The sequence below is a fragment of the Plecotus auritus genome (genome assembly GCF_963455305.1).
Source record: "Plecotus auritus genome assembly, chromosome: 8".
Taxonomy (NCBI): domain Eukaryota; kingdom Metazoa; phylum Chordata; class Mammalia; order Chiroptera; family Vespertilionidae; genus Plecotus; species Plecotus auritus.
In genome coordinates, this window is record NC_137782.1 from 113,214,859 (window position 1) to 113,237,894 (window position 23,036).

At 48.7% G+C, this 23,036-nt stretch overlaps 1 protein-coding gene across 1 annotated transcript in view; it reads right to left on the bottom strand.

The window, feature by feature from the left end:
* ACOXL (acyl-CoA oxidase like) overlaps positions 1-23,036 on the bottom strand; it is a gene marked incomplete at both ends in the record, with an annotated part of 274,096 nt that overhangs the window by 189,894 nt on the left and 61,166 nt on the right. The window contains 1 exon segment of the mRNA XM_080684941.1: positions 17,423-17,457. Within this exon segment, the coding sequence (XP_080541067.1) occupies positions 17,423-17,457 (35 nt within the window).

Genomic DNA, 23,036 nt, shown 5'->3' on the forward strand with positions numbered 1-23,036 from the left:
GGGGCTCCCAGGAGACTGGAAAGTCTTTATAAAGCGGCTGTGTGGCCTCAAATGCCTCACCCTCTCTGAGCACTAGTGCCCCTATCTGTAAGACAGTGATGTCCACTGTAGGGCTGAGAGCGTTGAACGGGGAGGCATGCAGCATGTTGTCTAAACGCAGCGGTCGCCAACCTTTCGGACCTCACGGACCACCAGGGGTCCACGGACCACCGGTTGGCAACCGCTGGCCTAAAGCATAGCTCATAGCCATTTCATCCACATCAAGACTGGCTATAAGGTCAGGGGTAACTGTTGGCAGCTGGCAGAATCACTGCTTTTTCCTCTACCTGTGTTTTCTGGGATACAAAAAAAAAAAAAAAAAAAGTAGTAAGTATCAAAGAAGAAACAATAGAATTTTCTTTTTTATGCAGTCTTGTCTCCCACACTTCACATTTATTTTTTTCCCTACCTACTCTGATCACAGAGGACATGTGATTAAAAAGAAGATGCCAAGAGGTATCCTTTCAAACAAAACAGGCAGCTCTGGAGGTCAGTCAGCTACCCCAGCTGGAAGAGAGCGTCTCAGAACACGGGCTGGTCGCTCCATCCCCGGCCCCACTCCAGCCTCTCAGGTGTGAGGCATCGAGGTGGGGGCAGACCGAGAGGAGCCGTGGTCTCCAAACCCTTGACCCTCCCCCAGCAGGGCAGGGCCATGGTCTCCTCCCTTTCCCAAGGGAGGACATGAAAACGCATGAAGCCTGGTCCCTCCCGGATCACTGGGAGTGGGGCCACTCCCCAGGGTTGAACAGGCGCTCTCCAGACTCTGCCACCTGGGCAGCCCTCCACGGTTTCTGTCACATCATCCCACCACCTGAAGTCTCCTTCACACTCTTCCATAAATCTACCCTGTTCTTACTGAAATACATTTATTTTAGAAGAAAGGCTTCCATCAGCATCACCTGCCCTTCCAGCCCACAGGCTGTAGTCCCTGCTGATGACCCCGAACAAGCACCCCGCCCCAGGGCTGGGCTGAATCATGGCTGTGAGCCGCATGAAACTACCCCAGGGCCCCCAGAGGTCTTGTTGCCACACTTGGGGAAGCACATCTTCTGTTGGGAGTCAATGACCTGAGTTTGAATCCCCACGTCCTCCTGGTGTAAAACCACAGGTCCCACCTCCTTCCTGAGCCTCTGCCGGGAAGGTCCAGGTACATAGAGAGGGTCATGTGGGAATTGTAACCACAGTGCCAATTCCACACTCCACCACGTCTGCCTGCCAGTCTCCTGTCCCTCCTCCAGCAGTTGTCTCCAGCCCACCGATGGGCTACACCACGCACATGCTCACACAGGCGCACACACACACGTGCATGCCCTGTTCACTGAGCACTCCCTTTACCACTGTACCGTGCGGTGTTCCCGCCAGTCCCCGAAGGCAGTTGTGTACTTAACCTCTATCACACCGTGGCAGACACTCCATAGGAATGAACAAAGAAATGGATTTACATTCAGTTGGAATTTTTTTTAATGTCCCAAGTGTTATTTCTTTTTCATTTTAAGATTTAAAGAGGGGAGGAAGGGAGACTGAAATAGGACAGTCAAGGCAAAATAATCAATTACCTTCCAATTTCCTGTCACACCTTGTGGATTATCAACAGAGCAGGACCTCCTCCTGTGTGTCTCCAATGACAGCCAAACCTCGGGCGCGGTGAGCCTAGCTGTGGATGCGTAGCTCCAAGTCGCTGCACAAACCGCGGAAGTGGGCTCTGGGTGCTGCCGCTCAGCATTTGTCAATTCATTGAAAGCGATTTAATGTCTATGTTTAGACAAACAAGCAAGCAAACAAAATGGAACAAAAAGGTTTCCAGGGAACACTGGAGCTTTTGTCAACACAAAAGCCAACCCAGCACAGGCCAGCCCTAAAGATGGGGACCCTGGGCCCAGGGCAGCATCTCTCATCGTGGCACTGGTCACATTGGGCCGATGGATGTACCTTGTGGGGCGCCCTGGGCCTGTAGACAGTAACCAGCATCCCTGACCTCCACCCATGGGATGCCAGGAGCACCCTCCCCCGAGTTGGGGCAGCCAATTTAAAGCCGCTGGACGAGGAGGGGTGTAAATAAGTGACCACTAGATGTGTCTGTCACCTCTTTCAAGAGGCTAACACGATGCGAGTGGATGGGTGAGCATAGGTTCTGCGGGGAGGAATGCTGTGGACATTGTGCCTCTGAGCACCCCCTCACCATGGGCACTACCCAGATGGGCACTGTCACACAAGAGAATGAGCCACTGTGACAAGCAGTCGTATCCACCTTACAAAAGATGGGGGAGGGGAAAGGGACATGTTTACTTCACTGCAGGGCACTGGACTCGACCAACCTCACAGGGAGCAACCGAGTGGAAGATGGGGTGACACCTGCCACATCTGCTCGACGGCCAGGGGCCAACATGGAGCTGCGTTCTCACTGCTTGGTCACTGGTGACATCTGCAAACAGCTGCACCCACCGCCTGGGTCTCCGGCCAGTCCATTTTCCAGATGGATGGCGATGGATGAGATGAGCAGGGCTTCCTGGAACGTGACCTCAGGCACGGGCACCTGGGAGCTCACTCTTCAGAGGGGAGCAGGCCAAGCCCACATGTCAAACCAGCCCCTACGGCTCAGTGGACCACAGACTGCAGAGCCGGCCCTGGCAGCCCCTGGCAGCCCTTAGATGCCCACCCCCCCCGGCCCTGGCAGCAGCCCTGTGGCGAAGAAAAGGTCAAAGCCAATTGCCTCTGGCTGAACTGCCTCCGCCAAGAGGGCCTCACTCAAGCACTTTTCCAGTCGAAACGTCCACGGTTGACAGAGGCCTGCCTGCACCCGTGAGTGGGTCCACATGAGAGCCTAGAAAGACCGGCACGTCACAGTGGGTTACATCGAACGCACCGTCCCGGGAAATGCCAAAGTGAGCAAAACCGTAAAATCTGCGCCCAGTGCCCGGGAGTACAAACACAACATAATTCCACATGCGGAATCCCGGAGACCTTACCCCAAAGCAAGTGGACACAGGACCTCAGCGTGGCCTCAGACAAGGTGGCCTGAGCTCCAGGAGTGGCCAGGATCCCCCGGCCTTAGCACTCTTCAATTCAAGTCCACTGAGGTGTAGTCCAATTACAGTGAAGTTCACCGGTTTTCAGTGTTCCAGTTTCATGAGTTTTGACAAACATATACCGTGGTCCCCCCTTACCACAGAGGACACATTCCAAGACCCCCCAGGAGGTGCCTGAGGCCACAGGTGGGACCTAACCCTATATACACTGTTCTTTCCTACACATTCATACCTGTGATGGTTTACAGGTACACATTAGGCACAGTAAGAGGTGAACAGTAATTAATACAATAGAACAATTGTAACAATATGCTGTATAAGTTACATGGCCGTGGCCACTGTTTCAGGGGGTCTCTTGCTGAAGACCTCGCCAAGGCTCAGTGCTTTCTGGGAAACACGTTGCGGCCCCTGGGACACGTGCTGCTCGTGTCTTCACCGGGAAATGGATAAACTGTGGCCAATCTGCAATGGCCACAAATGCAATGCCCTTTACACCTAAGCAAGCCCTTAGCACACGCCGTGGCCATGACTTTTGCAGTGTGAGGAGTGACAGCAAATCTAGCATGAATTTCTGTTTCCTTCTTCACAACTTCACGGATCGAAGGTTCATTCTTACCGTAGATCTTAGCAATCTAAGCAGGCAATTTCTTTCCTTTCCTTATTAAATTGAGGACTTCCACCTTTTGATCTATAGCAAACACTGTTTGGCCTTCTCTCTGGCATATCCTAGTTACCAACGTCACTACTCTTGCGCTTTGGGACATGAGTAACTAAAATAGGGGACTTGCCCACAGCACTCGATCTGATCACAGAGGCGGCTCCCAGATGGCGAGCGGTGGGGAGCATCTACAGCTACAACACAGAGACGCTGGACAAGGGGATGGTTCATGTCCCAGGCAGGACGGAGCAGGATGGTGCAAGATTCCATCACAGGACCTGAACAGCATGCAATGTAAAACGTATGAATTGTTTATTTCTGGGATTTTCCATTTAATGTTTCAGAGTGCACGCAGTTGACCACAGATAAATGGAAAGCAAAACCACTGTACAGTCATGTAACCACCACACTCAAAATTTAGAATATGTCTATCGCCCCCCAAAAAACCACTCATGACACTTTCTAATAACCCCTCCCCCTGCTCCTGTCAACCACTGATCTGCTTCCTTCCCTGAGCTTCCCTTTTCCAGAATGTCACCGAGATGGAATCACACAGTGTGCACCCCCGTCTGGCTCCCCCCACTCAGCCTAATGCCTTTTTACTGCTGAGTAAACCGGGCAGATTGGCCACAGTTTATCCATTTCCTGGCGAAGGGCATCTGGGCTTGGTTTCAGTGTGGGGCCATTCTGAATAGAGCCGCCGTAGTCATTTGAACATGAGTCTTTGTGTGGGAGACGTTTTCACGTCCCGGTGTCGTACGCCCCAGGAGTGGAGTCACTGAGTCGTATGGTCCGGTACAGTTGAACCCCATAAAAAACCACCGGGTGTTTTCCAGAGCGGTAGTTTTGGCCTTCCCTCCAGCAGTGTATGGGAGTTGGACTTACTCCATGTGCTCACCAGCACCTTCACATTGTCAGGTTTTGGGAGTTCTGTGTTTTGTTGTTGTTTGAGGAAACTGTTTGGGTTTTTTTTTTTAAGCCATTCTGATTCATGTGTAATGGCACCTCATCGTGGTCTTATTTTGTGTTTCCTTAATGATCTTATGATATTGAGCAGCTCATGTCTCCACTGGCTGCTTGCAGCTCTTCTTCAGTAAAGTGTCAGTTCAAGAATTTTCACCCTAACCGGTTTGGCTCAGTGGATAGAGCATCGGCCTGCGGACTGAAGGGTCCCAGGTTCGATTCCGGTCAAGGGCATGTACCTTGGTTGCGGGCATATCCCCAGTAGGGGGTGTGCAGGAGGCAGCTGGTCGATGTTTCTCTCTCATCGATGTTTCTAACTCTCTATCCCTCTCCCTTCCTCTCTGTAAAAAAATAAATAAAATATTTAAAAAAAAAGAATTTTCTGCCCTGACTGGTTTGGCTCAGTGGATAGAGCGTTGGCCTGTGGACTGAGAGGTCCTGGGTTCGATTCCGGTCAAGGGCATGTACCTTGGTTGCGGGCATATCCCCAGTAGGGGGTGTGCAGGAGGCAGCTGGTCGATGTTTCTCTCTCATCGATGTTTCTAACTCTCTATCCCTCTCCCTTCCTCTCTGTAAAAAATCAATAAAATATATTTAAAAAAAAGAATTTTCTGCCCATTTATTAAATTCCTTTTTTTGGTAAAGGGCTATAAGAGTCTTACACATATTCTAGACACTAGTCCTTTATCAGGTACATGTTTTGAAACTCTTTTCTCCTGGTTTGTGGCTTGTCATTTAGTTCCTCAGCAGTGGTTTTCAAAGAGTAGATGTTTTTAATTTTGATAAAACCCATATTACAAACTTTTTTGCTCACAGTGTATGCTTTTTGTGTCAAAGCAATCTTTGCCTGGCCCAAGGTCACGAAGATTTTCTGCTGTTTTCTTCTATAAAGTTTTTAGTTTTGCCTTCTATTTTCGACCATCTCCCATTTTTGTTTATTGTTGTACATGTTATAAGGTATGAGTTAAGAACTTGGGTTGTTTTTTGTTTTAATGGATGTCCAATTGTACCAATACCGTTTGTTAAACAGATTGTGTGCTTCCATTGAATTACCTTGGCATTTCTGTTGAGAATCAATTGGTCATTTATGTGTAGGTCTACTTCTAGACTTTCCTCTCTTTCACTGACTTATGTATCTGTCTTTGCACCAATAGCACACTGTCTTGATTGCAGTTTTACAGTAAGTCTTGAAATTGGATAGTGTAAGTCTTTCAATGTGTTCTTTTTCAAAATTACAAATTTATATTTACATATAAGTTTTTTAATTAACTTGTCATTTTTTTTGACTTAGCTTATCATTACAAGAAACATTTAAATTTATATTTCTGTTTTAATTTGGTTTGTGGAATCTCTAGAACAATTTGAATTGGGTGTCTTATCCTTTTAAAAGTAAAGAGGTGGTCATTTTTCAGAGATATTATAAAAGAAAGACTAATCAGTTCCTCCCAGGCCCACCCCACAGGATGGCTTTGCCGACTGGCCCTGGCTCTGAGGGCTAGGCTGTGGAGTCCACATGTTCTGATGCAGAGGTGTGCATGGGGGTGGGAGGCAGGAATGCAAACTGCCTCTCCAATCTGCTGCCTCAGACAGAAGGGGAAAGACATGGAGCTGAGGTCTGGCCTTCAGCAGCCCGAGACCTAACAACAGAAAGGAGCATGCTTCCCTGACAAATATTGGAAAAGGCGTTCGTTGACTTGTAGGAGCCATTGGACAGTGAGTGGGAATTCACTAATGCAGAAGAACGAGGGGAAGTTAACTCCTCAAAGAGAGAGCAAGAGCAAGGGGTAGGGAGGCAGGAAGCCCAGGCGCTCAGTGGGAGGAGATAGGTTGGGATGAGGTCTGGGATCCCAAGCTGAGAATCAGAATTCTGATCTGTGGACACAATAGCCCAGGGAAGCTTCTGAGGGGTGGGGGTGGCATGATCAGATCTGTGCTTGAGAAAAACCCCTTTGGTGGCACGCAGAAGCTTCCTTGAAGACGGTCCTGGGGATGTGGCAGCAGACATGATAAGCAGGTCTGACTGGGGCAACAGCCAAGAGCCTGGACCAGAAGGTCCCTAAAGGACAAGGCTACCAACATCATACCTGACATGAGATTAAAAGTGGATGAAGAGGCCCGGGATGACACAGCCATCTCCTTACTCCCCTGGACCCTGAAAGCACCTACAAGTCAGCCAGCACATTCACAACCCCAGCTGAGCTCTGTCGTGATTACTAACAACACAACCTTGGCCCTCAAGAATGTCACTAGCCCTGGCCAGTGTGGCTCAGTTGGTTGGGCATAGCCCTGTGCAGCGAAAGGGTGTCCATGGGGTGTGTAGGAGGCAGCCGATCAATGATTGCTGTTTCACTCTCACATCCATGCTTCTCTCTCGTTCCCTTTCCCTTTCCCTTTCTCTCTCTCTCTAAAAATCAATTTAAAAATCTTAAAAAAAAAAAAGAACATCACTAGGTAAGAGCATATAACTCAAGCCATCCCACGAATATTCCTATTCTGCTCTCCGGGGGTAATATTTTGTATTAAGGTCATCTAAAAAAATGCAACCTTTGGAAAGATGGCTTTGCTTTTCAGATTCTACCACTGGGGCTGAATAAAATTCTTGGCAACCCCATGTATAAATCTGTGAAGCCTGAAAGAGAGGCAGATGGAACAGTCAGCGGAGAGCCCCAGTGACAGAAACAACTATTCTCTGGAAGGGGAAGAAAGGGCAGAAAGGCATCTTTGTTTATTTTTACAAAATTTGGAGAACACAGTCTCCCCCGGCTGTCTCCGCAAGATCAAACCAGCTGCAAATGGGAGTCGAGAGGGGTTTGCCAACACTCAAAATCAAAGTTCAATGGGCCCATGCCCTGTTTCTTGTCTGTTCATCCCTTGGGATGTCAAGATGACAATTTCACTTGTGCATTGATGCCGCCTGCCCATTCAATAAGCGTCTGATTCATCTGTGAACTTCAAACCCCGCTTCTAATCTAAATCAGAACACAAAGGCACCACCCGTTCACTTCCTGGTCGGCCCTCTGAGTTCTCGCAAAACCAACACGGAAGGCAATCTGGGGTGACTGTTCAGTCTCGGACCCACGTTATCCCACCAGTCCAGCTCAGGGATGCTCAGACCCTGCCCAACTGTGGCCACATGCAGGCTCCCTTTTCTCCCTTCCCCTGCCAGCCTCGGGGGACTCCAAAAACTTTTAGGGGTTGGTATCTGTAACCAGGGTATCAAATTTGGCCTTTCTTAGGGCCTATAAAACCCACAGAAAGAAGTCAGTTGTGGGAAAGAGACAACTTCTGGCTTGTCTATCAAGTCACACCTCTGTGTCCACTGAACTAGAGCAGAGCCAGATGAGAATCTGCTTCCATTTCTTATTTATTAAAGAAAAACAACACCCTGGTTGGTGTTGCTCAGTGGTTAGAGCGTCAGCTTGTGCACCAGAGGGTCATGGGTTCAATTCCCAGTCAAAGGCAGGTACCTGAGGTACAGGTTCCATCCCCGGCCCCTATCAGGGTGTGTTCCAGAGGCAACCAATCAATGTGTCTCTCTCACATCAATGTTTCTCCCCGCACTCCCTCTACTCTCTCTAAAAATCAATGGAAAAAATATCTTTCAGTGAGAACTAAAAAAAACAAAACAAAACAAAAAAAAAACAACCAACAAAATGATAAAAACACAACAAAATACTTCTGTTGGGGGTCAGTTCGCTGCTCTCACACTCTGCTTTCCTGAGCTTTTCTTGGAAATGTGGGCCACATGCAAAACCCCATGCTGTTGGGTCCCGAGACGTCTCCACCGTGTCAGAGGTTGAGCGTTAAAGTGGCATAGTCACTTCTGGGCCCGGTTCATGCCAGCGGGGTTCCCGCCAGGAGGCAGCAGGCTTCTTCAGGCTGTTGCACCACGACAGGCAGGAAGATCATCTAAACTCTCAATCTTGCAGAGAAAGAAAAAACAAAACACCCACGCAGTGGGGAACAATTTCCCCACTGTGTGGGTGGCGGGGCCCCGAGAGCTGTTATCTGCAAAGGGCACTTCTGGGGGTTACCCAGCTGTCACCACCGTGTGGATTCCACCTGAAAACCTCAAGCCAAACAGTGGGGAATGAACATCAAGAGACAATTTTCCACTCTGCAAAAATGACTTGACTTTACAAAAATAAATGAAAACTCCACGATAATAAACGAAATGTGTGCGGGACCTGTTGTCAAGTGCCCAGGTGGTCAGGGCAGATGATCTTCTTTGCTTGGAACATCTATACATTCGGAACAGGACACCGTCATTCCCTACTTCCCCATCCCTCGGCACCTACCCCACACGATGTCCCTGTGCACACGCGCGCGTGCGCACACACACACACACACACACACACACACACACACACATGCTCCTGTACCACACAGACAGGTCTGAGGAACCGGTCTAGCAGGAGTTAGAGGCTGACCCACCATGTCTGGGGACAGGAGTGGGAGAGGCAAGGTGTGCCTGGGTTAGTGGGCAGGGAGATTCCTTACCTCTGAGCATGCTCGTTGTAACAAGGGAGATGTGACAGCGGGGGCACCAATGCATATGCATGGAAACAGAACCAGGCCCCCCTTCAAGCCTGGATCCCCTCATCCACTAGGGCCTCCTGCTCCAGGCAGCTCTGCCCTGTGTGTCTGCAGCAGCCTGGCCACTAAAGTTAGAGGATTTTAGTGACTTCTTCCCCACCTTCCCACATTCATGTCATTTGAGTCCCCACAGTTCATTCCTCTTTGTAAGTGAACCATCTTCCCAATATTGTTACCTTGGAACCAGGTTCACCCTCTCCTGTTCCTTCACCTGCCCTCACCTACTACAGGAGGCTGCTGGGTTTTCCCTGCCATCTCTCTTGGCGCCGGCCCTCCTGTTAGAATTTTGGAAGCATACCTGGTGATTAGAGCCTGATGTTCCAAATCTTGTTTCTAAAAATCCCCATCACACTACGAGGACCCAGGAAGCCCTCAATTCCATTGTGCGAGTTCTGGGTCAAAGCGGCAACGGACATGGAAACCATTCTTTTTTAAATAGTTTTTTAAAAATATATTTTTATTGATTTCAGAGAGGAAGGGAGAGGGAAAGAGAGATAGAAACATCAATGATGAGAGCGAATTATTGATTGGCTGCCTCCTGCACACTCCCCCTACTGGGGATCGAGCCCGCAACCTGGGCATGTGCCCTTGGCCAGAATCGAACCCGGGACTTTCAGTCTGCAGGCTGACACTCTATCCACTGAGCCAAACAAGCTAGGACCATGGAAACCATTTATCAGTAGCAAATGGACTGGAATGACCTGGAACTATAAAGGCATATAATACATCCCCATTTAAAAAGTAATGGCAGTTCCTCAAAACCTAAAAAGAGAATCCCATATGATCCAGCAATTCCACTTGTGGATAAATACACAAACAAATTGAAAGCAGGATATGAAATAGATACTTGCATGTGTTCATAGCAGTATGATTCACAATAGCCAAAAGGTGGAAGCAATTCAAGTACCCACTGACTGACGAATGGGATAAACAAAATGTGTATATACTTACAATGGAATATTATGCAGTCTTGAAAAGGAAAGAAATTCTGACATGTATTGCAGCATGGATGAACCCTGAGGACATTCTGTAAGTGAAATAAGCCTGTGACAAAAATAAAAATACGTATGATTCAACTTATCTGAGGTTCCTAGAGTAGTCAGATTCAGAGACAGAAACTAGAATGGGAGTTCCCAGAGGGTGAGAGAGGGGATGGAGAGGTAATGTTCATGGGGACAGAGTTTCAGTTTGGAATGATGAGAAGGTTCTGGAGATGAATGGTAGTGATGGCTGTGGTTTTTGCATCCATGGAGTCAACCAACCACAGATCAGAAAAACTCAGAAAGAAAAAAAATTCCAGAAAGTTCCACAAAGTGAAACTTTAATTTGTCACATACCAAGCACTGTGCTGAATCCACATGCATGAAGTGATGTGCAGGCTCAGCTTGCTGTTGCCTACATGCAGATACAGGTTAAATGCAATTTTATATTTATGCCATCCTATCTAATAAAAGAGTAATATGCAAATTGACCATCACTCCAACACACAAGATGGCTGCCCCCATGTGGTCAAAGATGGCTGCCCCCTTGTGGACACAAGGTGGCCGCCACAAGATGGCCAGCAGGGGAGGGCAGTTGGGGGGGACCCAGGTCTGCAGGTAAGGGCAGTTGGGGGGGACCAGGCCTGCAGGGGAGGGCAGTTGGGGGTGACCAGGCCTGCAGGGGAGGGCAGTTAGGGGTGACCAGGCTGGCAGGGGAGCAGTTAGGCATCAATCAGGCTGGCAGGGGAGTGGTTAGAGGGTTATCAGGCTGGCAGGCAGAAGTGGTTAGGGGCAATCAGGAAGGCAGGCAGGCGAGCAGTTGGGAGCCAGCAGTCCTGGTAGGATCGAGCCTAAATGGGCAGTCAGACATCCCTCGAGGGGTCCCAGATTGGAGAGGGTGCAGGCTGGGCTGAGGGACACACACCACCGTGCACGAATTTTGTGCACCGAGCCTCTAGTCTTATATAATAAAAGCCTAATATGCTAAGTGTCCGGTCGTCTGGTCATCCATTCAACCAATCAAAGTGTAATATGCTAATGATATGCTAAAGCCAGTCAACTGCTTGCTATGACGTGCACTGACCACCAGGGGGCAGACGCTCCAACTGGTCGGTTAGCTTGCTGCTGGGGTCCAGCTGATCAGGACTGAGCGAGAGTGGCTGGACATGCCCTGGAGCCCTCCCACAGTCCCTCCCCGGCTGGTCAAACTCCCACGTCCCTCCCTGGCCCTGATCGTGCACCAGTGGGATCCCTCGGCCTGGCCTGCGCCCTCTCGCAATCCAGGCTGAGGGACAACCCCTCCCCCGCAAAGTGCACAAATTTCGTGCAATAAGCCTCTAGTTTTTTATAAGGGACTTGGGCATCTATGGATCTTGGTATCCTGGTCAGGGCAGGGTCATGGAACCAATTCCCAATGGATACTGAGGGACAACTGTACTTAATACCACTGAACTAACTGTATACTTTTTAACCTTTTTTTAAGGGTTAAAATGGTAAGTTTGATAGTGTATTAGATGATTTTATAAAATAATTATTTGACAAAAGGATGGCAGTTTCAATTAATCTAAATAAGCTAGTAGGACTTTCAAAGAGGGGACACAACCAGAAACCCACACCTTTCATCTTTCTTCTCTCTGAGGACAGAGGTAGGTGACAGGGCCAGACAGCAGGAGGGCCACAAGGGCCACCACAGGGGACAGCGCCATGCAGGCCTCTTAGAGGAAGATGATCCCCCTGTGCCCCTCACCCCAGGGACAGGACAGACGGCAGGCGAGGGCAGGTGGGGCCTGGCCTGCAAATGGCTCTTGGCGACATGTTAGTAAGTGCCATCTTCCTGCACATGAGGGGTTTCCCAGAAGATGGGGTTTCTTACCCCCCTCCCCCCCGCCACACACACACACAATTTACAGACGCTTGCTGTGCTCCCTGGAACTTTAAGAATTCCTTATATTTCAGAAGTAATTTTTGGAAAACACAACCTCTAATAATGCCTTCATTATTTTAAGATGCAGATACACAAGGTCAAATGCTCCTCAGGATGCTCTCACCTTGGCTGCTGTGAACCAGATGTGTGACTAGGACATTGACACTGTTAGAGGTCCGGCCCAACCAGAAAAGCCTGCCCTTCATCCATGAGTGATGGCAATCACTTCCTAACAATCCTTTCTGCTCCCCGAGTCTTCCAACTCCTGTGCAGGGGACACACAGATGCTGTGGGCAGCCACTTGTGAATACTGGCTTCACTGCACTGCCATCCACTCCGGTTCCCCAGCCCACGAGGTGGTGTGAAGGAGCTTGGAGCTTGCAGGGGCGTCTCAGTCGATGTCCCCTCATTTCCTCCTCCTCCATCTCATTACTTTTCTTTCTAACTTATTTAGATTTCTGTTTGTTTCTGCTGTATATATGCAAATACCCATGACTCTCTGCTCTGTACTTGACACCCCAGAGCCAGGACAGGGGACAGGTTGGCAAACACCCCTGGACACACACAGCACAGGATGGCCCTGTGAGGGCACAGGTGGCCTGGCTAGAGGACGTGCTGTGCTGCCTGGGTGGGAGAGGCCTGGATCCCAAAGAGATTTGCTCACATACCATAGACAGCTGTTGACCTTCCCCTTGACCCCATCCAGCTTTGTGTCGGGCTGTTGTTCCAAGGGGTGGGATCGAAGCTTGTGGTTGAGACTGAACTGCTTAGGATGCAGAATATATAGACAGAGGCAGCCCAGCTCAATCCCGTCCCTCCACACCCTCCCCACACTCTGCCTCTCCTCCAATGGATGTCCAGCAGTCGTTTAAAGACTGTGTTCTTAGGACCCATAGGATCAGCCTGCCAGGGCAGCTGCCTGAGCGCTGGGCCTGCCTCCCACTCCCCCACTTTAGGGGAACAGGAGTGTTCAAGATTCGCTTCCTCTAAGAAGACTGCTTTGATGGGTTTGCTTCCTCCTGTAAGGCTGTGTCTGCCCTGAAGTCTTCATCACACATTTTCATTGTGCATCCCAACTCGTACGTGAAGAAAACAGTGTCTTCAATCTCTTTTCACAAGGGCTCCAAATAAATACTCCAACATTTGACCGAGTGACAAATTGCATTTTCCAAAAATGGCCGCATGAAGATCTCCCACCTCTCACACTCTTATTACAATGTGACCAACACTCCTTCCACTGAGAGGTGTGTTCTCGTCTGTGACTGCTCCAACCAACAGAGTAGGTGGAAGGCTGACCACAGAAAGTAGACAGCTTCCAGTTGGCTCTCTCTTTGCGGGACACTCACTCCAAGAGAGCCAACCGCTGAGCTGTGAGGAAGCCCGTGTGGAGAGGAACAGACCCCCAGCCACGAGCCCGCATCACCCACCAGGCACGGGTGACTGAGCCTTCAGATGACCTTGCCCCCGGTCTTGAGGCTTCCAGCATAGGCCCCACACACTGTGGAGCAGACACAAGCCATCGTTGCTGTTTTTAATACTAGTTTATGGAGATATAATTCACATACCATAAAGTTCACTCTTTTAAAGTGTACAGTTCATGGTCTTTAAAGCATTAACAGAGCTATGTAGCCATCACAGCCATCTGATTCCAGGCCATCCCTCCACCCCCAATAGAAACCCTGCACCATGAAGCCACTCCCTGTATCCCTTCCCCAGCGCGCCCTCCCCCACCCCAAATCTCCACAACCACCAATTCACTCTCTGCCTCCACAGACCTGCCCACTCTGGACACTTCACCCCAACAGAGTCATACAGTATGGGGACCCCTGTGACCAACCTCACTCGCCCAGCATATCCTCAAGTTTCTTCCACGTTGCAGCATGCACCAGTGCCCCAATCCTCTCCAGGCCAAACAATATTCCATTCACTCTCTATCCATCTTCTCATCAACTGATGGACACTTGGGTTGTTTCCACTTTTTGGCTGTTATGTGTAATGCTACTTGAACATTCATGTTCAGATTTTTGCATGGATATATGTTTCATTTCTCTTGGGCATATACTTAGGAGTGGATTGTGGCTCACATGGTAACTCAGTGTTTAATCATTTGAGGAACTGCCAGACTGTTTTCCTTAGCGGCTGCACCATTTGACATTCCCACCAGCAGTGTATGAGGGTGCCAAACTCTCTACATCTTCTCCAACACTTGACATTTTCTGTTTTATTCATCCTAGTGTGTGTAGATACAAGCCATCCCAACTGCCCTTTCCAAGTCCTTGTTAACTCCTAGAAATAATATACCTGCTAAGAAGGACTCCTTGTGGCTAACTGGGCTCAAATTCATAACTAGAGTCTAGCAGCCATTTCTAGCAGACTGGGCTGCCAGCCTCCTGCACTGTGCTCCTGCCGGCTGGGTCAACCTCTATAAAGGACTTCCTGGAATCATCTTTTGTCCAATGGGCTGAGACCTGTTCCATTTGTCCAATTGGAGCTGCGCAGCAATATTCTCATTTGTATTTTTACTGACCAATCAGAGTGGCTCCACAACAACCATTCAGGATGATTCCAGCCAATCAAGACACTGCTATGTGAACCAATCAAATTGCATAAATTTGGATCCTTATTTGCACAAAAATGAATCAATCAGGGTGAACACATTCTCTATATAAGCAGCCTCCTGTTGTCTCAGGGGAGCACACTTTCAATTTCCCCCAGAGGCTGCATTTTCCTGGTTTGCGATGTTCACCTGAATGTTCTCTCCTTTTACTGCACCCCAGATTGGAGACTCCTATTGGCATTGGATTGGTGGTGGCAAACTTGTTTTTTAGTTTATTGATTTTAGAAAGAGAAGAGAGATAGAACCATCAATTGTTCCACTTATTTATGCATTCATTCATTGATTCTTGTATGTATCCTAATCAGGGATTGAACCCACAACCTTGGCATATTGGGATGACCCTCTAACCATTTAGCTACCTGGCCTGGGCAGTGGGTTCAAACTTTTGTTGTCACCTCTGACCCCTGGAGTGCTAGAGCATGATAGACAATAGTTTAGTGACACCAGATAGCCATAGAAATGGGGGCAGATTCCACAAACGAGGCCACAGGAGGAGCAAAGCTCTGCTCTGTCTAAAGTCGGTGTCCCTCTTTCCCTTCATCACAAAGGTACTCCTGTCCTTAGCTCCTGCAGGGCTGTGGCTTGGGATCCACCTTTCCACTCGGACTCAACCACATTTCTTCAGCGAGGCTGGACTGCCCTGGGGAAGGGCCCGAAGGGAAAGCCATTCACAATCCAAGCCAAGTGCTCCTTTCCAGAGCACATTCTGGCCCTCAACCATGGGAGGTGCATCCTAACTGCTGCCCGCTGGTGGTAAGAGGACGTTCTCCCTTCCCAGAGGAAGAACATGCTCAGCCTGGAGAAGACTCCGCCAGCTCAGTGTGGTGTAGGTGACAACACAGAATGGCGCCAGGCACCCACCAGGCCGTGGGCGAGGAGCAGGGATCCTCTCACAAACACAGGCCTGGGCCAGGGACCAGCACAGGGGAAAAGGCACCACCCAGACACCCGCAGGTCTATCCTACCCCCTGATCCTACCGGATCCGGCTGATGGTTGGGCAAAGTCCTCCGTGCGACAAAGTTAAAAAGCAAGCTTTCTTCTCCAGCTCCGCTCAGACTGGGTGTTTGCCTAAGCTGGAACTCTGCTTGGAGCCACCACAGGGTAACCCTCAATCCCACGGAAGAGCACATTTTGTTCCCCAAATGAACGAGAGCGAGGTCTGCGCTCTCCTAGGAAGAGGCACCTGTAGGCCTCCTGCAGAATCAGGCAGCTGCTTCTCCTCACAGGCAGGGCTCATATGAGAAAAGTCACACCAAAGGGCAAGGGAGACGATAAAAACCTCAATCTCTCTCTCCCACACACACACCACATCCAGCGCCCAGTAGGCATTCAGGTCCAGGGTCAGCCGTCCACATCAGCGTCCTCATTGCAGAGCAGCCGTGCATCCTGTCGGCTGCAGGTTCGGCTATGCTCACAGGGAAGGGCATGCCGCTGCCCTGGGCAGGCACACTTAGGATTCCAAGATATACCAGCCATGGCAAGCTTCTCTGGAGCAGCTGAACTCCAGGGGGCCCAGAAATGCCCACCACGGATGCTTTGCTTCACTCCTGCCCAGGGTTCCAATCCACTCCTGCCCTCTCCTACTCTAACCTACACAGCTCACAGCAGGTGTCAAAGGCCTCAGTGATGGCCCACTTTACGGCCCATTCCCGCTGAGATGTGAGCCTTGCACACAGTCTAAGCATTTGCAGAAGGCAAACTCCTTGTGAAAGCAGACACCAGGGTTCGTTTGTGGAGAGCTGGCCTAACGTTCTGAGCTGCGTCCAGGAAGGTGAGGCAGAGCCTGTCGCCAGCGGGTGGCGCTCTGAGGAGGCTGTTAGCCCAGTAGATTTAAGGACAGGAGCAGGCGTGGGCAAACTTTTTGACTGGAGGGCCACAATGGGTTCTTAAACTGGACCAGAGGGCCGGAACAAAAGCATGGATGGAGTGTTTGTGTGAACTAATATAAATTCAAAGTAAAGGAGCGGAGGGGAGAGCAAGAGAACCCTCCGCTCTTTCGGCTCCGCGGGCCGGATAGAACAGCCAAACGGGCCGGATCCGGCCCGCGGGCCATAGTTTGCCCATGGCTGGACAGGAGGAACCTGCTTATGGCCCCTCTGCTGGAACTGGATTGCATTTTAATTAATGCAACACCTTAATACATTTTGATGTGTGCAAAGGGGAAAGATTGACTCAAACACCTGATGCAATTGAGACCAAGGTAGAAATCATGCCACGACATAAAACTAGGGGCTTTTCCCCATTCTCAGATGGACCTAATACAGAAGGAGGCCTGTGTGGAGGGGCTGGGGCTTCCCTGGCTCTCTGGTTCGCATCTCACGCAGGACACCCCCAACTTCGGTTCTCACTCTTGGACAAAGTGCATTGTTCACTTCTGTGTCCCTGCCCTAGAACATACTTTTTATTTTAAAAGCAACATGCTACTACCGCCACCTCACATAAAAGCCTCATTCCTCCAAACAGTGGTTAACTCTTGCCCGTCACCTAGAACAATGTTATTTAACCGCTGCGGCACTGACATCATGGGGAGAGCAGCCACCAACATGAAGCTCAAAGCCTGCAGACTGGAGCAAGCCAGTACTGCCAAGCATATTCCTTTAAGAAAAAGTAAACTTTACCCGTGGCTGTAGCGAATGGCTATCGTCAACCCAAGCTGAAATTAAGAGAGAAATACACATTAAATAATATCCAGAATACGCTGAAGTCACCAGAAAATTAATTTAATTTGGTCAATAACTTTTAAACATTTCCTATTGTGCCCCATGGCGAGTACTTCATAAATAACACATTTTAATAATAGCTCTTCAGTTTCAACTTAGCTTTTAGGGGATAATCACATTTTGAAAAGGTCTTTATGAGGCTTCCAGTATTTCATTGTGGACTGAACAGAAGGCATCTCTCCTCAGGAAAGACTTCCAGAACAGGGCTCTTTGTTTTCCCCATTTTTGCTTTTAAAAAAAAATTTAAAACATTCTTTATTGAGGTATAATTGACAAATAAAGCTGTACACATTTAAAGTGTACAAGCTGGTGATTTGATAAGTGTATACACTGTGAAATGATTAGCACACATTACCATGTTCAGCAACATAATTATCTGTGTTCGCTGAGAATGCTTAAGATCTGCTCTCAGTAACTTTCCAGCACATAACACAGTTTGTTGGCCATAGTCACATGCTGTACACTAGATCCCTGGAACTTACTCATTTAACACTGGAAGTGTGTACCTTTGACCAGCATCCCCCCATTTCCCTACCCCAGCCCCTAGCAACCACCACTGCACTCTCTGTTTCTATGAGCAAAACAAGGCTCTCTCGACTCTTGAGACAAAGAACTACAGGATTGGACTGGTCTGTGTGTTGTTTCTGAAGTTTGCATTAGAAGAGGACCACTGTCCTCTGTCCCCCGTACCCCAGGGGACTGACCACCTGGACCAGAGCCCTCATGAGGGGTCACACTGACTCCATAAGCTTGACGCCAATAGGCCACAGCTCTAAGGACAGCAAGGCAGAGAGGCTGCAAATCACATGTGGCATCAAGACGGGAAACCATAAAAATCCTATAAGTAGTAAAATAGCAGACCTATGTCATAGCAATATCTTTACCAACACAGCTCCTAGGGCAATGGAGATTAAGGAGAAAATAAACAAATGGGACTACATCAAAATAAAAAGCTTCTGCACAGCAGAAGAAACCATCAACAAAACAACAAGAAAGCCATTGCATGGGAGAACATAGTTGCCAATGTTATCTTCAATAAGGATTTAATCTCCAACATTTACAGGGAACTCATACAACTTAACAAAAGGAAAATAAACAGCCCAAATCAAAACATGGGCAAAGGACCTAAATAGACACTTTTCAAAAGAGGACATACAGAAGGCCCAGAGACATATGAAAACATGCTCAAAGTCACTAATCATCCGAGAGATGCAAATCAAAACAACAATGAGGTACCATCTCACACCTGTCAGAATGGCTATCATCAACAAATCAACAAACGACAAGTGCTGGCAAGGATGCGGAGAAAAAGGATCCCTCGTGCACTGCTGGTGGGAATGCAGTCTGGTGCAGCCACTGTGAAAAACAGTATGGAGTTTCCTCAAAAAATTAAAAATGGAACTCCCATTTAACCCACTAATCCCACTTTTAGGACTATATCCCAAGAAACCAGAAACACCAATCAGAAAGGACATATGCACCCCTTTGTTCATAGCAGCATAATTTACAATAGCTACCATTTGGAAACAACCTAAGTGCCCATCAGCAGATGAGTGGATTAAAAAACTCTGCTACATCTACACAATGGAATACTACACCACTATAAAAAAGAAGGAATTCTTACCATTTGCAGCAGTATGGATAGAACTGGAGAGCATTATGCTAAGCAAAATAAGGCAGTTGGAGAAACATAAATATCACATGACCTCATTCATATGTGGGATATAATGATCAACATAATTTGATGAACAAGAATAGATCCAGAGACAAATGGCAGGGGAGGGGTGGTTAGAGAGCAACCAAAGGACTTGTATGCATGCATATTAGCATAACCAATGGACACAGACACTAGGGCGGTGGGGGCTTGCCCGGGGTGGGAATGGCTGGGGGGTGTGGTCAACTGGGGGGAAAGGAGACATATGTAAAACTTTAGACAATAAATAAATAAATAAATTTTTAAAAAGAATAAAAAAAAAAAAGAGAAAGTGTGTGCCCTGGATGGTGTGGCTCATTTGGTTGGGCATCGGTTGCTGGTTCCATTCCTGGTAGGGGATGTGCAGGAGGCAGACGATGGATGTTCCCCTCTCACATCAATGTTTCTCTCTCTCGCCTTCTCCCTTCCTCTCTCTCTAAAACAAAACAAAACAAAACAAAAAACTAAAAAAGAGAAAGTGTGCATGATCACTGGGCACAGCACCAGTGAGGGCCCAGGTGACCCAGTGATTCCCTCTCTACTCTGGGGGTGTCGTGAAAACATCTCAGGCATAACTAGGGGTCTAGTCACAAGACCTGGGCCTGGCCCTCGGCTCCTTCACACAAAGTCAATTGTGGACCATAGAAAACTCAGTCCAAGCCCTAGCTGGTTTGACTCAGTGGATAGAGCCTCAGCCTGTGGACTGAAGGGTCCCAGGTTTGATTCCAGTCAAGGGCACATGCTTGGGGTGCAGGCTCATGGGGGGGCATCCAGGAGGCAGCTGATCAATGATTCTTTCTCATCATTGATGCTTCTATCTCTCTCTCCCTCTCCCTTCCTCTCTGAAATCAATAAAAATATATATTTTTTAAAAAGTCAGGCCAACCATTTCTACTGCTAACTGCCTAACACAGTGGTCAGCAAACTCATTAGTCAACAGAGCCAAATATCAACAGTACAACGATTGAAATTTCTTTTGAGAGCTAAATTTTTTAAACTTAAACTTCTTCTAACACCACTTCTTCAAAATAGACTCACCCAGGCCGTGGTATTTTGTGGAAGAGCCACACTCAAGGGGCCAAAGAGAGGCTGCGCATCAGACCCAGAGTGAGGCCCAAAGAGAGAGGCAGGGTCTGATCCGCAGCATCTGTGGCAGTTGTTGATCAGCTGTTGCCTCTCTCTTTCTCTCCTGGCTTCACCAGCAGCCACGCCTTTGTTTCTCTCTGGGCCTCCATGGGGGCTGCTGATCAGCCCCACCTCTCTGATCAGGCCTGGAGATAGGCCTGGAGTTGCTGACTAGCATAGAAACTGACCAATCAGAACCAAATTGGCTGGCAGGGGAGGGCAGTTGGGGGTGAGATCAGGCCAGCAGGAGAGGGCATTTGGGGGCAAGATCAGGCCAGCAGGGGAGGGCCATTGGGGGCAAGATCAGGCCAGCAGGAGAGGGCAGTTAGGGGCAACAAGGCCAGCAGGGGAGGGCAGTTGGGGGTGAGATCAGGCTAGCAGGGGAGAGCAGTTGGGGGTGAGATCAGGCCGGCAGTGGAGGGCAGTTAGGGGTGATCAGGCAGGCAGGCAGAGGGGTTAGGGGCAATCAGGCAGGCAGGCAGAGGCAGTTAGGGGTGATCAGGCAGGCAGGCAGAGAGGTTAGGGGCGATCAGGCAGGCAGGCAGAGGGGTTAGGGGCAATCAGGTCGGCAGGCAGAGGCAGTTAGGCAGTTAGGGGCGATCAGGCAGGCAGGCAGAGAGGGATTGGGCCTAAACTGGCAGTCAGACACCCACCAAGGGGTCCCCAATTGGAGAGGGTGCAGGCTGGGCTGAGGGAACCACTGCCTCCATGCATGAATTTTGTGCACCGGGCCACTAGTATATAATAACTGCCTCTCTATATAAGCAATACCTCATTTATGAAAACGTTGTCATTTTTCAAAATCTCATTTTTAAGTTAGTTTTTGGAACTTTGAACATATTTTATCATGTAAAAAACATTCATAAGCCATGACAACAACTACATGAGTTTCATTCAACCACTAGTGCTCGAACGATGAAATCACTAGTTTAAGGAACTCACAGCAGTTAAAACCCCAAGCATCACTGATAATATTTCCAGGGGAAGAGTCTAACTTGCAGGTTAATATAACCAAACACATCATTGCTGATTTCTTTGATGTCACCCCTATGAAGGTGCAGTGACTTCTGTGGCACTATCTTGGGTCCTACTAGATGACAGGAGGGTCCCCAGGCAATGGGGAAGAGAGTTAGAAGTATAATAATAGCTGAGATTAAAAAAATAAAAATGAAAGCCCAATAACTCTGTCCAGCGTGGCATACAGTGTCCCCCAGCTACTGAGTGACCTGCTCAGCTCCAGAATAACCCTCCACTGCTGTCATCCCCACATACACCCCAGTGCAGAACCAACAATGATGGGCCATCAGCCGTCTGGGCGACTGGTCTCAGCTTTACAAAACACATATCTCAAAGTGAAGCATGAAATATACAACAAGCCGATGTTGTATCACACTCGCCTGAATTTATGCACGATCTATCTCAACTAAGCTTATATTTCCTCTGCGACTTAAGCAAAAAGCAGAGAAAGTTGCTTTGGGACAATCAAAAATTTAAAGAACAAGGAGGAAACTATTTGGGGAATGAAATAAAAACAGAATCTACAGCCAAAGGTCAGGAGAGTGAATTATAGATCTCACGTGCTGGGTAATTCTTACGTTTCCTGGGGTTAAGAGTTCTGGCTTACAGTTAGGCTAATTATAAGATAATTTTACCGACGGCATATTTGGATAAGCTTCGGAAGACTGTTTAATTGGCAGCTTTTCTGCAGCTGAGAGGCGAGCCCTTGCTGGGCAGGCAGGAAGTGGCGCTGGAAGGACAGCCCCAGGAAGACGCAGGATGGGCTGTTCGGTGGCAGTGTGCTGGTTAAGCAGGGCTTGCCAGTAAACACCTCACAAAGATGAATTTCATTCAGCATTTTTATTAGTGTTTTCCTGGCTTTTGAATCAAATATGCTTTATGCCATTTTTTAAAGGACATCTCTGTAAGGAAGAAAGTGTGAATCTTAGAACCTCGCAGGCCAGCCACAGCATGTGCAGGCCTCCGTGTGCACAGGCCTGGGGCAGCCGCGCCAGAAACAGGTGACCAGAGCCCGGGCAAAGGCGCCGGTGCCACATGGGAACCAGCTTACGGGTGCATGGGAATGCAGCATTCCCAGTCGTTCTGCAAATGAGGCTAAAGTCCCTTATGGAATGCACTGGATCCAATTAGGCAGCTCTAAGAACATACTAGAACAGTCTGGAACAGTCCTTGTGAGCCTCGCCATGCAACCCAGGTTGGAACAGGCAAAGAAGTCAGTTAAGCGGCAGAAGGAGCCTCTGGTGCCTGCTTCTCACTCCTGCATATTATCTGACCGTAGAGGAGGCAGGGGACAGAAAATTCTGAGGTTTCTGTGCCACAGCACGGACCAGGTAAAGGCAGCTGGTCATCCCTGAGAGCTGGCCAGAGACCCTTCTCCCTCTGCCTGAGGTACTCCTGGCAGCCAGTCAAAGAAGCATCAGCAACTCAGACATCCTTTAAGCAAGTCTCACTGCATGTATTCACACATATACCCAACACACACGCCCACATACATGTGCACACTAGTGTGCATACACTTCCACACTCACACGTATGCATGCACACATGTGCACATACACATCGCCCACTCATGTGTGCATACTAAATATGCACACACATGTACACGTGCACTCATACATGCACGTGAGTGCACACATTAATATGCATGTACAATACTCACGTGCACACACATATGTG